The sequence below is a fragment of the Coregonus clupeaformis genome, unplaced genomic scaffold (genome assembly GCF_020615455.1).
Source record: "Coregonus clupeaformis isolate EN_2021a unplaced genomic scaffold, ASM2061545v1 scaf0988, whole genome shotgun sequence".
Lineage (NCBI taxonomy): Eukaryota > Metazoa > Chordata > Actinopteri > Salmoniformes > Salmonidae > Coregonus > Coregonus clupeaformis.
This window is the reverse complement of record NW_025534442.1, coordinates 146,516-163,164: the sequence shown is the minus strand read 5'-3', so window position 1 is coordinate 163,164 and position 16,649 is coordinate 146,516. Positions and strand designations below refer to the sequence as shown.

General features: G+C 43.0%; 1 protein-coding gene across 1 annotated transcript in view; it reads right to left on the bottom strand.

The window, feature by feature from the left end:
• LOC121578755 (extended synaptotagmin-1-like) overlaps positions 1-16,649 on the bottom strand; it is a gene marked incomplete at its 3' end in the record, with an annotated part of 57,055 nt that overhangs the window by 35,633 nt on the left and 4,773 nt on the right. Inside the window, exons 3-8 of the mRNA XM_045217271.1 lie at positions 12,182-12,316; positions 11,860-11,933; positions 11,633-11,705; positions 11,155-11,244; positions 10,858-10,913; positions 8,636-8,756 (exon numbers count right to left, since the gene is read on the bottom strand). Coding sequence (XP_045073206.1) covers positions 8,636-8,756; positions 10,858-10,913; positions 11,155-11,244; positions 11,633-11,705; positions 11,860-11,933; positions 12,182-12,316 — 549 coding nt within the window. The remainder of the gene's footprint in view (positions 1-8,635; positions 8,757-10,857; positions 10,914-11,154; positions 11,245-11,632; positions 11,706-11,859; positions 11,934-12,181; positions 12,317-16,649) is intronic.

Sequence of the window (16,649 nt, the reverse complement as noted above, 5' to 3'; positions counted from 1 at the left end):
CTTAATCAGAAGCTTCTAAAGCCATTACATCATTTTCTGCAATTTTCCAAGCTGTTTAAAGGCACAGTCAACTTAGTGTATGTAAACTTCTGACCCACTGGAATTGTGATCAAATCAAATGTTATTTGCCACATGCGCCGAATACAACAGGTGGAGACATTACCGTGAAATGCTTACTTACAGCCCTTAACCAACAATGCATTAATTGTTTTATAAAAAAGTAAAATAAAACAACAACAACAAAAAAGTGTTGAGAAAAAAAGAGCTGAAGTAAAATAAAATAACAGTAGGGAGGCTATATACAGGGGGGTACCGGTGCAGAGTCAATGTGTGGGGGCACCGGCTAGTTGAGGTAGTTGAGGTAATATGTACATGTGGGTAGAGTTAAAGTGACTATGCATAAATAATTAACAGAGTAGCAGCAGTGTAAAAAGATCAGAGTAGCAGCAGCGTAAAAAGATGGGGTGGGGGTGGGGGAGCAGTGCAAGTTGTCCGGGTAGCCATGATTAGCTGGTCAGGAGTCTTATGGCTTGGGGGTAGAAGCTGTTGAGAATCCTTTTGGACCTAGACTTGGCGCTCCGGTACCGCTTGCTGTGCGGTAGCAGAGAGAACAGTCTATGACTAGGGTGGCTGGAGTCTTTGACAATTTTGAGGGCCTTCCTCTGACACCGCCTGGTATAGAGGTCCTGGATAGCAGGAAGCTTGGCCCCAGTGATGTACTGGGCTGTACGCATTGCCCTCTGTAGTGCCTTGCGTTCGGAGGCCGAGCAGTTGCCATACCAGGCGGTGATGCAACCAGTCAGGATGCTCTCGATGGTGCAGCTGTAGAACATTTTGAGGGTCTGAGGACCCATGCCAAATCTTTTCAGTCTCCTGAGGGGGAATAAGCTTTGTCGTGCCCTCTTCACGACTGTCTTGGTGTGTTTGGACCATAATAGTTCGTTGGTGATGTGGACACCAAGGAACTTGAAGCTCTCAACCTGTTCCACTACAGCCCCGTCGATGAGAATGGGGGCGTGCTCAGTCCTCTTTTTTTCCTGTAGTCCACAATCATCTCCTTTGTCTTGGTCACGTTGAGGGAGAGGTTGTTATCCTGGCACCACACGGCCAGGTCTCTGACCTCCTCCCTATAGGCTGTCTCATCGTTGTCCGTGATCAGGCCTACCACTGTTGTGTCGTCGGAAAACTTCATGATGGTGTTGGAGTCGTGCCTGGCCATGCAGTCATGGGTGAACAGGGAGTACAGGAGGGGACTGAGCACACACCCCTGAGGGGCCCCCGTGTTGAGGATCAGCGTGGCAGATGTGTTGTTACCTACTCTTGCCACCTGGGGGCGGCCCATCAGGAAGTCCAGGATCCAGTTGCAGAGGGAGGTGTTTAGTCCCAGGATCCTTAGCTTAGTGATGAGCTTTGAGGGCACTATGGTGTTGAACGCTGAGCTATAGTCAATGAATAGCATTCTCACGTAGGTGTTCCTCTTGTCCAGGTGGGAAAGGGCAGTGTGGAGTGCAAGAGATTGTGCTACGGGTCGGTAGTCATTTAGGCAGGTTATCTTAGTGTCCTTGGGCACGGGGACTGTGGTGGTCTGCTTGAAACATGTTGGTATTACAGACTCAGTCAGGGACATGTTGAAAATGTCAGTGAAGAGACTTGCCAGTTGGTCAGCACATGCTCGGAGTACACGTCCTGGTAATCTGTCTGGCCCTGCGGCCTTGTGAATGTTGACCTGCTTCAAAGTCTTACTCACATCGAGAGAGCGTGATCACATAGTCATCCGGAACAGCTGGTGCGCTCATGCATGCTTCAGTGTTGCTTGCCTCGAAGCGAGCATAGAAGTGGTTTAGCTCGTCTGGTAGGCTTGTGTCACTGGGCAGCTCGCGGCTGTGCTTCCCTTTGTAGTCTGTAATAGTTTTCAAGCCCTGCCACATCCGACGAGCGTCAGAGCCGGTGTAGTACGATTCAATCTTAGTCCTGTATTGACTCTTTGCCTGTTTGATGGTTCGTCGGAGGGCATAGCGGGATTTCTTATAAGCGTCCGGGTTAGAGTCCAGCTCCTTGAAAGCGGCAGCTCTACCCTTTAGCTCAGTGCAGATGTTGCCTGTAATCCATGGCTTCTGGTTGGGGTATGTACGTACGGTCACTGTGGGGACGACGTCATCGATGCACTTATTGATGAAGCCAGTGACTGATGTGGTGTACTCCTCAATGCTATCTGAAGAATCCCGGAACATGTTCCAGTCTGTGCTAGCAAAACAGTCCTGTAGCTTAGCATCTGCGTCATCTGACCACTTTTTTATTAACCAAGTCACTGGTGCTTCCTGCTTTAGTTTTTTCTTATAAGCAGGAGCAGGAATCAGGAGGATAGAGTTATGGTCAGATTGGCCAAATGGAGGGCGAGGGAGAGCTTTGTATGCGTCTCTGTGTGTGGAGTAAAGGTGGTCTAGAGTTTTTTTTCCCTCTGGTTGCATATTTAACATACTGGTAGAAATTAGGTAGAACGGATTTAAGTTTCCCTGCATTAAAGTCCCCAGCCACTAGGAGCGCTGCCTCTGGATGAGCGTTTTCCTGTTTAGTTATGGCCTTATACAGCTCATTGAGTGCAATCTTAATGCCAGCATTGGTTTGTGGTGGTAAATAGACAGCTATGAAAAATATAGATGAAAACTCTCTTGGTAAATAGTGTGGTCTACAGCTTATCATAAGATACTCTACCTCAGGCGAGCAAAACCTCGAGACTTCCTTAGTATTTGATTTTGTGAACCAGCTGTTGTTTACAAATATACACAGACCGCCACCCCTTGTCTTACCGGAGACAGCTGTTCTATCCTGCCGATGTAGCGTATATCCTGTCAGCTGTATGTTGTCCATGTCGTCGTTCAGCCACGACTCGGTGAAACATAAGATATGACAGTTTTTAATGTCCCGTTGGTAGGATAACCGTAATATTAGGTCATCTAACTTATTTTCAAATGATTGACCATTGGCTAATAGGATTGATGGAAGAGGCAGTTTACTCTCTCGCCGTTGGATCCTTACAAGGCACCCCGACCTACGTCCACGATATTTCCGTCTCTTTCTCCTGCGAATGACGGGGATTTGGGCCTTGTCGGGTGTCTGTAGGATATCCTTCGCGTCCGACTCGTTGAAGAAAAAATCTTAGTCCAATACGAGGGGAGTAATCGCTGTCCTGATATCCAGAAGCTATTTTTGGTTATAAGAGACGATGGCAGAAACATGTACAGAATAAATTACAAATAACGTTAAAAAACACACATAATAGTACAATTGGTTAGAGGGCTGTAAAACGGCAGCCATCTTCTCCGGCGCCATCTATACAGTGAATTATAAGTGAAATAATCTGTCTGTAAACAATTGTTAGAAAAATTACTTGTGTCATGCACAAAGTAGATGTCCTAACCGACTTGCCAAAACTATAGTTTGTTAACAAGAAATGTGTGCATTGGTTGAAAAACTAGTTTTAATGACTCCAACCTAAGTGTATGTAAACTTCCGACTTCAACTGTATGCTGAGCACTTGTTGGCTGCTTTTCCTTCACTCTGCCGTCCGACTCATCCCAAACCATCTCAATTGGGTTGAGGTCGGGGGATTGTGGAGGCCAGGTCATCTGATGCAGCACTCCATCAATCTCCTTCTTGGTAAAATAAATGTGGACTCCAGACCAAAGAACAAATTTCCACCGGTGTAATGTCCATTGCTCATGTTTCTTGGACCAAGCAGGTCTCTTCTTCTTATTGGTGTCCTTTAGTAGTGGTTTCTTTGCAGCAATTCGACCATGAAGGCCTGATTCACACAGTCCCCTCTGAACAGTTGATGTTGAGATGTTTCTGTGACGAACTCTGTGAAGCATTTATTTGGGCTGCAATTTCTGAGGCTGGTAACTCTAATGAACTTATCCTCTGCAGCAGAGGTAACTCTGGGTCTTCCATTCCTGTGGCGTTCCTCATGAGAGCCAGTTTCATCATAGGGCTTGATGGTTTTTGCGACTGCACTTGAAGAAACTTTCAAAGTTCTTGTCATTTTCCGTATTGACTGACCTTCATGTCTTAAAGTAATGATGGACTGTCATTTCTCTTTGCCTATTGCTGTTCTTGCCATAATATGGACTTGGTCTTTTACCAAATAGGGCTATCTTCTGTATATCTCCCCTACCTTGTCACAACCCAACTGATTGGCTCAAACACATTAAGAAGGAAATAAATTCCACAAATTAACTTTTAAGAAGGCACACCTATTAATTGAAATACATTCCAGGTGCCTACCTCATAAAGCTGGTTGAGAGAATGCCAAGAGTATGCAAAGCTGTCATCAAGGCAAAGGTGGCTATTTGAAGAATCTCAAATATAAAATATTTTTTGATTTGTTTAACACTTTTTTGGTTACTACATGATTCCATATGTGTTATTTCATAGTTTTGATGTCTTTACTATTATTCTACAATATAATTTTTTTTTTTTTATAAAGAAAAACCCTTGAATGAGTAGGTATGTCCAAACCTTTGACTGGTAATGTAGCTAGCTAAACAATGAACCATAATCCCAACTCATGAAGTTACTACCCTGCATGAATCTGCAGGTAGCTAACCAACCAGGTTCAATGTTAGCTAGCTAACATTAGAATATAACTAGCCATGCAAATGGCTCTGAGATACGAATAATATTACTACACAGATCATACATGTAACGTTAGCTAGCGAGCCAGACAGCTAATGTTAGCTAGTTAGCTAACAGTACACTTTAACTTGAAATGAAAACAACTTTCTGACAAAATTAGAAACGTGTAATATCTGAAAATGTAGCTAGCTAGACTATCTTGCCCGTATACATGGATGGACACATCTCCCTCTCTGTCATGGATGCCCTTAGTTTGAAGATGTAACAGCCTTCTGTGTGTTCTCTTTTCGACTCCGTCTGCATATTTGCAATCAAATGCCTGAATTTTCTCCATCTCCTTATCATACTCTAATTCCACTGATTTCAAAACTCAACACTTATGCAGTTTTACTATGTGATATCTTTAAAAAAAGCAGCGTTAGAAAGGATTACCTACACATACTGACCAGCTCATGTTATAGACAGAAGCGCGCTACATGGCAGACCAATCCGTACTCATCTCTGGGCATGTCCAGTCCACTCACTATCTCAGCCAATCATGGCTAGCAGGAAGGTTGCTGTCTTTTTCCGTGGCTAAACCAACTAGGCTCATAATTTAACACTTTTATTCGTATTTACAGATGGCATACAAATTTGTTATTAAGGCACATGAAAGTTCACATGTTCCAGAAGGCATTTCTGCCAAAAAACGAATTTTTATAAATAAACAATGTTCACGTTCAAATGGCTCTTCTGTGATGTAGTGATGCGCAACATATGCCTAGTTTCCTGAAACAAGTCACAAATAATGTTTTTTTACCAATAGGGTATATTTGAGTTTAACATCATATTTGTTGTAATATTTGTTCTGTCTTTTCTGGTGGATGAAACTGAGATTGCAACCAGCTTTCTATGGCTTGTTTTACAAATAACAATATTTTGGAGATTATTTCATTTTCAAATAACCGAAAGTCAGAGGTTGTAATCTGAATAAAAGGAAAAAGGGGTGAGCCATTCTTACTAATCTCGTAGAGAACCAGTTCGGATTTAAATATAATTTATGTATGACTGAAGCCTTTAGGGAGAGGTTCAATGCTTTAATATATTACAGTTCATATGAGGAAATCAGACAATTGAAATAAATTCATTAGGCCCCAATCGATGGATTTCACATGACTAGGAATACAGATATGCATCTGTTGGTCACAGATGCCTTAAAGAAAATGGGCCTCATAATGGGCCTCAGGATCTTGTCACGGTATTTCTGTGCAATCAAATTGCCATAGATAAAATGCAATTGTGTTCGTTGTCCGTAGCTTATGCCTGCCCATACCATAACCCCACCGCCATCATGGGCACTTTGTTCACAATGTTGACATCAGCAAACCGCTCGCCCACATGACGCCATACACGTGGTCTGCAGTTGTGAGGTCGATTGGACGTACTGCCAAATTCTCTAAAAGAACATTGGAGGCGGCTTATGATAAAGAAATTAACATTCAATTCTCTGGCAACAGTTCTAGTGGACATTCCTGCAGTCATCATGTCAATTGCACGCTCCCTCAAAACTTGAGACATCTGTGGCATAATCTGTCAGGTGGATGGATTATCTTGGCAAAGGAGAAATGCTCACTAACAGGGATGTAAACAAATTTGTGCAAAGAATAAGAATATGTTTTTTGTGCTTATGAAACATTTCAGGGATCTTTTATTTCAGCTCATGAAACATGGGACCAACACTTTACATGTTGCACTTATATTTTTGTTCAGTGTATAAATAGGCCCGTTTAACAGGTAATATGGTACACTTATCATAGTTCGGTTGTAATCCAGAGAGGTTAGAGAAATTATCTAGATCTTCTATGAGGCTGTGCAGGGATCCAGATTGAGGATTTAAAAGAAAACATGAGACGTCGGCATACAATGATACCTTTGTTTTTAAGCCTTGGATTTCTAGCCCCTTGATATTATTGTTGGATCTGATTTTAGTAGCTAACATTTTGATGGCCATAATAAATAGATATGCTGATAGTGGACAACCTTCTTTTACTTTCTCTTGACAGTTTAATACTTTCTGAGAAGTAGCCATTATTTACTATTTACTATAAGCCTTTTAAAAATCAGCTATGAATAACCAGGCCCGGTTATAACTTTTTTATTCTATGCGCTATGCATTTTGCTAGAATTTTTGTATCACAACACTGAAGTGTAAGGGGTTTCCAGTTTTTTAGGAGGACTGGATATTTACAGTGGGGAAAAAAAGTATTTAGTCAGCCACCAATTGTGCAAGTTCTCCCACTTAAAAAGATGAGAGGCCTGTAATTTTCATCATAGGTACACGTCAACTATGACAGACAAAATGAGGAAAAGAAATCCAGAAAATCACATTGTAGGATTTTTTATGAATTTATTTGCAAATTATGGTGGAAAATAAGTATTTGGTCAATAACAAAAGTTTCTCAATACTTTGTTAAATACCCTTTGTTGGCAATGACACAGGTCAAACGTTTTCTGTAAGTCTTCACAAGGTTTTCACACACTGTTGCTGGTATTTTGGCCCATTCCTCCATGCAGATCTCCTCTAGAGCAGTGATGTTTTGGGGCTGTCGCTGGGCAACACGGACTTTCAACTCCCTCCAAAGATTTTCTATGGTGTTGAGATCTGGAGACTGGATAGGCCACTTCAGGACCTTGAAATGCTTCTTACGAAGCCACTCTGTTGCCCGGGCGGTGTGTTTGGGATCATTGTCATGCTGAAAGACCCAGCCACGTTTCATCTTCAATGCCCTTGCTGATGGAAGGAGGTTTTCACTCAAAATCTCACGATACATGGCCCCATTCATTCTTTCCTTTACACGGATCAGTCGTCCTGGTCCCTTTGCAGAAAAACAGCCCCAAAGCATGATGTTTCCACCCCCATGCTTCACAGTAGGTATGGTGTTCTTTGGATGCAACTCAGCATTCTTTGTCCTCCAAACACGACGAGTTGAGTTTTTACCAAAAAGTTATATTTTGGTTTCATCTGACCATATGACATTCTCCTAATCCTCTTCTGGATCATCCAAATGCACTCTAGCAAACTTCAGACGGGCCTGGACATGTACTGGCTTAAGCAGGGGGACACGTCTTGCACTGCAGGATTTGAGTCCCTGGCGGCGTAGTGTGTTACTGATGGTAGGCTTTGTTACTTTGGTCCCAGCTCTCTGCAGGTCATTCACTAGGTCCCCCCGTGTGGTTCTGGGATTTTTGCTCACCGTTCTTGTGATCATTTTGACCCCACGGGGTGAGATCTTGCGTGGAGCCCCAGATCGAGGGAGATTATCAGTGGTCTTGTATGTCTTCCATTTCCTAATAATTGCTCCCACAGTTGATTTCTTCAAACCAAGCTGCTTACCTATTGCAGATTCAGTCTTCCCAGCCTGGTGCAGGTCTACAATTTTGTTTCTGGTGTCCATTGACAGCTCTTTGGTCTTGGCCATAGTGGAGTTTGGAGTGTGACTGTTTGAGGTTGTGGACAGGTGTCTTTTATACTGATAACAAGTTCAAACAGGTGCCATTAATACAGGTAACGAGTGGAGGACAGAGGAGCCTCTTAAAGAAGAAGTTACAGGTCTGTGAGAGCCAGAAATCTTGCTTGTTTGTAGGTGACCAAATACTTATTTTCCACCATAATTTGCAAATAAATTCATAAAAAATCCTACAATGTGATTTTCTGGATTTTTTTTCTCAATTTGTCTGTCATAGTTGACGTGTACCTATGATGAAAATTACAGGCCTCTCTCATCTTTTTAAGTGGGAGAACTTGCACAATTGGTGGCTGACTAAATACTTTTTTTCCCCACTGTATATTTTCCACTTGGGTCCTGTTTCAATAATAGTGAAATCAGACCTTCTTGCTGAGTATCTGATAATCTATCATTTTTATGAGAGTGGTTAAAACATGCTAATAACGGATCTCTGAGTACATAGAAAAAAGTTTGTGGAGAGTGTTTGTGGAGAGTGTTTGTGGAGTGTGTGGTCTCACCCTGGGCAGAGGAGAGCGTAGCTGGGCAACGTGCAGGTCAGCTACCAGGGGAACGGTCAGACGGTTGGGCAAAACCAGGAATGAGGCGATGGCGTCCATTATCATAGTGTCAGACATGATGCTGAGAAACACAGCGGAGAGGGAGCACTCGACTTCATATATACAGTAGATACGGAAGTACACAGACATACAGTAGTATAGCATTATACAGCCTGGTCAGGTGGCATATCACATCATACAGTGAGGGAAAAAAGTATTTGATCCCATGCTGATTTTGTACGTTTGCCCACTGACAAAGAAATGATCAGTCTATAATTTTAATGGTAGGTTTATTTGAACAGTGAGAGACAGAATCCAGAAAAACGCATGTCAAAAATGTTATAAATTGATTTGCATTTTAATGAGGGAAATAAGTATTTGACCCCCTCTCAATCAGAAAGATTTCTGGCTCCCAGGTGTCTTTTATACAGGTAACGAGCTGAGATTAGGAGCACACTCTTAAAGGGAGTGCTCCTAATCTCAGTTTGTTACCTGTATAAAAGACACCTGTCCACAGAAGCAATCAATCAATCAGATTCCAAACTCTCCACCATGGCCAAGACCAAAGAGCTCTCCAAGGATGTCAGGGACAAGATTGTAGACCTACACAAGGCTGGAATGGGCTACAAGACCATCGCCAAGCAGCTTGGTGAGAAGGTGACAACAGTTGGTGCGATTATTCGCAAATGGAAGAAACACAAAAGGCCTGTCAATCTCCCTCGGCCTGGGGCTCCATGCAAGATCTCACCTCGTGGAGTTGCAATGATCATGAGAACGGTGAGGAATCAGCCCAGAACTACACGGGAGGATCTTGTCAATGATCTCAAGGCAGCTGGGACCATAGTCACCAAGAAAACAATTGGTAACACACTACGCCATGAAGGACTGAAATCCTGCAGCGCCCGCAAGGTCCCCCTGCTCAAGAAAGCACACATACAGGCCCATCTGAAGTTTTCCAATGAACATCTGAATGATTCAGAGAACTGGGTGAAAGTGTTGGTCAGATGAGACCAAAATTGAGCTCTTTGGCATCAACTCAACTCGCCATGTTTGGAGGAGGAGGAATGCTGCCTATGACCCCAAGAACACCATCCCCACCGTCAAACATGGAGGTGGAAACATTATGCTTTGGGGGTGTTTTTCTGCTAAGGGGACAGGACAACTTCACCGCATCAAAGGGACGATGGACAGGGCCATGTACCGTCAAATCTTGGGTGAGAACCTCCTTCCCTCAGCCAGGGCATTGAAAATGGGTCGTGGATGGGTATTCCAGCATGACAATAACCCAAAACACACAGCCAAGGCAACAAAGGAGTGGCTCAAGAAGAAGCACATTAAGGTCCTGGAGTGGCCTAGCCAGTCTCCAGACCTTAATCCCATAGAAAATCTGTGGAGGGAGCTGCCAAACGTCAGCCTCGAAACCTTAATGACTTGGAGAAGATCTGCAAAGAGGAGTGGGACAAAATCCCTCCTGAGATGTGTGCAAACCTGGTGGCCAACTACAAGAAACGTCTGACCTCTGTGATTGCCAACAAGGGTTTTGCAACCAAGTACTAAGTCATGTTTTGCAGAGGGGTCAAATACTTATTTCCCTAATTAAAATGCAAATCAATCTATAACATTTATAACATCTTGTCCCTGACATCCTTGGAGAGCTCTTTGGTCTTGGCCATGGTGGAGAGTTTGGAATCTGATTGATTGATTGCTTCTGTGGACCCCAGGTGTCTTTTATACAGGTAACAAGCTGAGATTAGGAGCACTCCCTTTAAGAGTGTGCTCCTAATCTCAGCTCGTTACCTGTATAAAAGACACCTCGGTGCCAGAAATCTTTCTGATTGAGAGGGGGTCAAATACTTATTTCCCTCATTTAAATGCAAATCAATTTATAACATTTTTGACAATGCGTTTTTCTGGATTTTGTTGTTATTATTCTGTCTCTCACTGTTCAAATAAACCTACCATTAAAATTATAGACTGATCATGTCTTTGTCAGTGGGCAATCGTACAAAATCAGCAGGGGATCAAATACTTTTTTCCCTCACTGTAGCACAGCGTTGATGGTATCATCTGGTGTAGTGAAGTATAATTTTGTGTTACAGTGTTATATGAAGTGAATTATCATCACATGACATAGTAACTCCAATTACAGAACACTAACAACAGACAGAGTCAACCTCACTCACTTCAGGCCAGGGATGTCCAGTAAATTGGTCAATCCAGTCCAGTTGATGTCCAGTTTCTGCAGGACAGGGGTGAGGAGATGAGGGAAAAACAGAGGAGCAAATGTTGGGGTTCAGGACATTCAATACAAAGAGAAAGAGAGAGAGAAGTACGTAAACAAATGGAGGCATGGATTGTAACCGGGATTGGTAACCGGGATTGGACGATAGTAGTGTTGGGGGGAAAGGCGATAGGAAGGGAGAGATCGACAGACTTATGGGAGGTGTGGAGGAAAGAGAGGGATGGTCCCAGCTACCCACCGGCCTGCGGATGAAGAACATGGTGACCGCGCCCACGATGGGGACATCTCCAATCAGAGGCTCTAGAATCACCCTCATCATCCCATGCAGCTGAAAGAGGCGGGAATATGGATACATTAATATAAAATGAATGGCAACAATGATAAAAGGTTGATAAAAGGTTTACAAAGGGTCTATTAAGGGTCTATTAAGGGTATATTAAGGGTATATTAAGGGTCTATTAAGGGTATATTAAGGGTTTATAAGTACTTTATAGATTGTGAATTATTTGTTTATATATGAAAAATAAAGAGATGGCATTTCTAAATGACTAAAACCCTGTTAATTCCAGTCTTATGGGTACCTTACTTTAAAGTGGGAACAACATCTCTTCATGCCACTCCCTTTCTCTCTTTATTTTGTCAATACATTCTTTCTCTCCCTATTTTCCATAATATCCCACAGCCTTATCATAGACTAGAGAGAAGATAAAACATACCTGTATTCCCTTCACTCCTGCTTTGCAGAAATACCTCTTCACCTCCACATTAATCTCAACATTTCCAACATAGCTGCATGGTAAAAGAGAAGGATACTGTAACACATTGCAATAATGGGTCCTTGTATAACGGATATGAACTTCAATACCCAGTGTGTCTCATTTTGAGAGTGAATGGTGCCTTTGAGGCCTGGAGGAAAGTTAAACATGGAAGAATTGAATGTCACCTGATGTACACGTCCAGCATGACTTGTCCACTCTCATTCTCTGTGTGTGCTTTCACACCCACCACCTTCATGGCCTACAGCACACACACAGTATAGTTACATACAGAACATAATATACACCAAAAATAACACTTGTTTGTAAAATTATATAATTATAATTATACAATTATAAAAGGCCATAGACCAATATGTCTGAAGTCCCATGTTCACTTCAGTGAGAGTGAAATAAAATATTGTGCAGTGTTTAAACAGTGTCACTGTGTATCCGTATGATGAGACCTGCAGCAGTGTGTTTATGGCAAAATTATATCTTAGAAGTTACCTTGTCCCCAAAGTCCACCTTGGTGAAGGTGAGGGTCTGGAGGTGAGTGCTGGAGGCACGGATGGAGGGAGCGATGGTCTCCACTAGTAGCTTTTCCAGATACTGACCCACAAACGGCCACACCTGCTGCAGGATCTGAGGTGGGGGACAGGGTTAGGAGCAGGGATGATAGTTTTAGTTTGTGTAATGCACACCAAGCAATTGCTTTTCACCAATAATAAATCAGGTTATTACAACATTCTGAGGGAAACACAGATAGACTTGTTCTACCACTTGCTACTTAGGAGTTAACATGTCAGCACAAACCCAACTATCTCAAAGGGATATTTCGGGATTTTGGCAATGAGGCCCTTGATCTACTTCACCAGAGTCAGATGAACTAATGGATACCATTCGTGAGCCAACGTTAACTAACGTTAGCGCAATGACTGGAAGTCAATGGTATGCTAGCAGATACCATAGACTTCCAAGCAGATACCATAGACTTCCAGTCATTGTGCTAAAGCTAGTTTGCAATTGTACAAGCGCTAACTTCCTTCAAAATACACATAGACATAAAAATGGTATCCACAAGTTAATCTGACTCCGGGGAAGTAAATAAAGGGCCTCATTGCCAAAATCCTGAAGTATCCCAACTACTTTCAAAAGTATCCTCTTTATATGCCCATTGCCCAGGCCTGATTATTTGAAGGTGGTCGTGCACAACGTGCACAGGCATAGATACACATATTCAGGATTCTGGGCCACCCATAGCTGTAGATGTTTGTGTTCCATCTCCACTGTTTACATAATATGGTTCCTATAGAAACCCATTCGATTTCTGTAAGATTCTAGGGGGGGTTTCATGTTTGTCTAAAAGCAGCACAAGACTCCCTCCCTGGTGGACAATGAGTATATACACTGAACAAAAATATAAACGCAACATGTAAAGTGTTGGTTCTATGTTTCCTGAGCTGAAATAAAAGATACCAGCAATTTTCCATATGCACAAAAAGCTTTCTTCTCAAAAATGTTGTGCACAAATTTGTTTACATTCCTTTTAGTGAGCATTTCTCCTTTGCCAAGATAATCCATCCACCTGACAGCTGTGGCATATCAAGAAGATGATTAAACAACATGATCATTTTACAGGTGCACCTTGTGCTGGGGACAATAAAAGACCACTCTAAAATGTGCAGTTTGTCACACAACACAATACCACAGATGTCTCAAGTTTTGAGGGAGCGTGCAATTGGCATGCTGACTGCAGGAATGTCCATAAGAGGTGTTGCCAGAAAATGGAATGTTCATTTCTCTACCATAAGCCGCCCCCAACGTCGTTTTAGAGAATTTGGCAGTACGTTCAACTGGCCTCACAACCGCAGACCACGTGTAACCACGCCAGCCCAGGACCTCCACATCCGGCTTCATAACCTGCGAGATCGTCTGAGACCAGACACCCGGACAGCTGATGAAACTGTGGGTTTGCACAACTGAAGAATTTCTGCACAAACTGTCAGGAACCGTCTCAGGGAAGCTCATCTGCGTGCACGTCGTCCTCACCAGGGTCTTGACCTGACTGTAGTTCGGGGGCGTCGTAACCGACTTCAGTGGGCAACTGCTCACCTTCAATGACCACTGGCATGCTGGAGAAGTGTGCTCTTCACGGATGAATCCCGGTTTCAACCGCAGACCACGTGTACGGCGTCGTGTGGGTGAGCGGTTTGCTGATGTCAACGTTGTGAACAGAGTGCCCCATGGTGGCGGTGGGGTTATGGTATGGGCAGGCATAAGCTACGGACAACGAACACAATTGCATTTTATCGATGGCAATTTGAATGCACAGAGATATCGTGACAAGATCCTGAGGCCCATTGTTGTGCCATTCATCAGCTGCCATAACCTTATGTTTTAACATGATCACAAGGATCTGTACACAATTCCTGGGAGCTGAAAATGTCCCAGTTCTTCCATGGCCTGCGTACTCACCAGACATGTCACCCGTTGAGCATGTTTGGGATGCTCTGGATCGACGTGTACGACAGCGTGTTCCAGTTCCCGACAATATCCAGCAACTTCGTACAGCCATTGAAGAGGAGTGGGACAACATTCCACAGGCCACATTCAACAGCCTGATCAACTCTATGCGAAGGAGATGTGTCGCACTGCATGAGGCAAATGGTTGTCACACCAGATACTGTCTGGTTTTCTGATCCACGCCCCTACCTTTTTTTTAGCCATGGAAATACCAACGTCTTGGCACATCCGTCTTAAGACATTTGATAATTCGTTGTTTTCATGTTTTATTAGTTATAAATACTCACTCTAGAACAGGGTTGCCCAACCCTGTTCCTGGAGAGCTACCCTCCTGTAGGTTTTCGCTCCAACCCCAGGTGTTACTAACCTGATTCATCTAATCAACATGCTAATTATTAGAATCAGGTGTGCTAGATTAGGGTTGGAGCAAAAACCTACAGGACCGTAGCTCTCCAGGAACATGGTTGGGCAGTCCTGCTCTAGAACTTTCATGCACATCCATTGCACAAATTGTACTGCACACCATATCAAAGTAATCAAGATTTATTGATCAAAATAACAATTTTAGATGCAACAAAATCCCTTTTGGTAAAGGTGGTATAGAGCTCCAAACAACGCCTATCTTCAAGTCTTTACTGCCAGATAGTAATCTCTTGTTTGGGGGTCTCAGAGCTGCTCTTCCTTAATCTGCAGGAAAATAAAACATAATTAGGTATCATATCATAAATACAGCAACATCAATAACAATACCACCTCTACCCTGCTATTTTCTTGTACCTAACTATGAATAGCTCACCTGAAGCAGGAAGCCCTATTGTCCATGAGGGCTTAATGTTTGACACCAGATAGGACCCCAGCTTTATTGTATGTCCAGTCTGAAAATATTATTAATCAGTTAACCTTTTACTGCAGTGGGCTAAATCAGGGTCACACAGAGTGTTTCTTGGTAGTCTTAAACAAATCTACTTTGAAACCAAAGTGTACACCTCACAAACATGGTTATGGGCTTAAAAAAAAGAAAATGCCTGTACCATGTCAAATATAGAGTTGAAATGTATTCAATATTACACTTTATATCCCTCACAGAAGACAAAAATATAACAAAACCGGACTCCATGGGCAACTGAAAAAAGTTACAACATGCCATTTAGAGATTTAACTACATTGTTTTTGAACTATACTTAATGACAGTCTGCATAATAACACATTTGGTAGTGCTAAAACAAGATGTCATTATCAAATTCCTTCATATCAACTGAATATTGTTTTGGCTAGCATACAGTGCATTCAGAAAGTATTCAAACCCCTTGACTTTTTCCACATTTTGTTACGTTACAGCCTTATTCTAAAATTGATGTTTTTTTCAATCTACACACAATGCCCCATAATGACAAAGCAAAAACAGGTTTTTAGAAATGTTTGCAATTTATACAAAATATAAAAACTGAAATATCACATTTACATAAGTATTCAGACCCTTTACTCAGTACTTTGTTGAAGCACCTTTGGCAGCGATTACAGCCTCGAGTCTTCTTGGGTATAACGCTACAAGCTTGGCAAACCTGTATTTGGGAAGTTTCTCCCATTCTTCTCTGCAGATCCTCTCAAGCTATGTCAGGTTGGTTGGGGAGCGTCGCTGCTATTTTCAGGTCTCTCCAGAGATGTTAGATCGGGTTCAAGTCCGGCATCTGGCTGGGCCACTTAAGGACATTGTCCCGAAGCCACTCCTGCATTGTCTTGGCTGTGTGCTTAGGGTCGTTGTCCTGTTGGAAGGTGAACCTTCGCCCCAGTCTGAGGTCCTGAGCGCTCTGGGGAAGGTTTCATCAAGGATCTCTCTGCACTGCTCCATTCATCGTTCCCTCGATCCTGACTAGTCTCCCAGTCCCTGCCGCTGAAAAACATGATGCTGCCACCACCATGCTTCACCGTAGGGATGGTGCCAGGTTTCCTCCAGACGTGACGTTTGGCATTCAGTCCAAAGAGTTAAATCTTGGTTTCATCAGACCAAGGAATCTTGTTTGTCATGGTCTGAGAGTCCTTTAGGTGCCTTTTGGCAAACTCGGGTTCTTGGTCACCTCCCTGACCAAGGCTCTTCTTCCTCGATTGCTCAGTTTGGCCGGGCGACCAGCTCTAGGAAGAGTCTTGGTGGATCCAAACTTCTTCCATTTAAGAATGATGGAGGCCACTGTGTTCTTGGGGACCTTCAATGCTGCAGAAATTTTATGGCACCCTTCCCCAGATCTGTGCCTCGACATAATCCTGTCTCGGAGCTCTACAGACAATTCCTTCGACCTCATGGCTTGGTTTTTGTTCTGACATGCACTGTCGACTGTGGGACTTCATATAGACAGGTGTGTGCCTTTCCAAATCATGTCCAATCAATTGAATATACCACAGGTGGACTCCAATCAAGTTGTAGAAACATCTCAAGGATGATCAATGGAAACAGGAT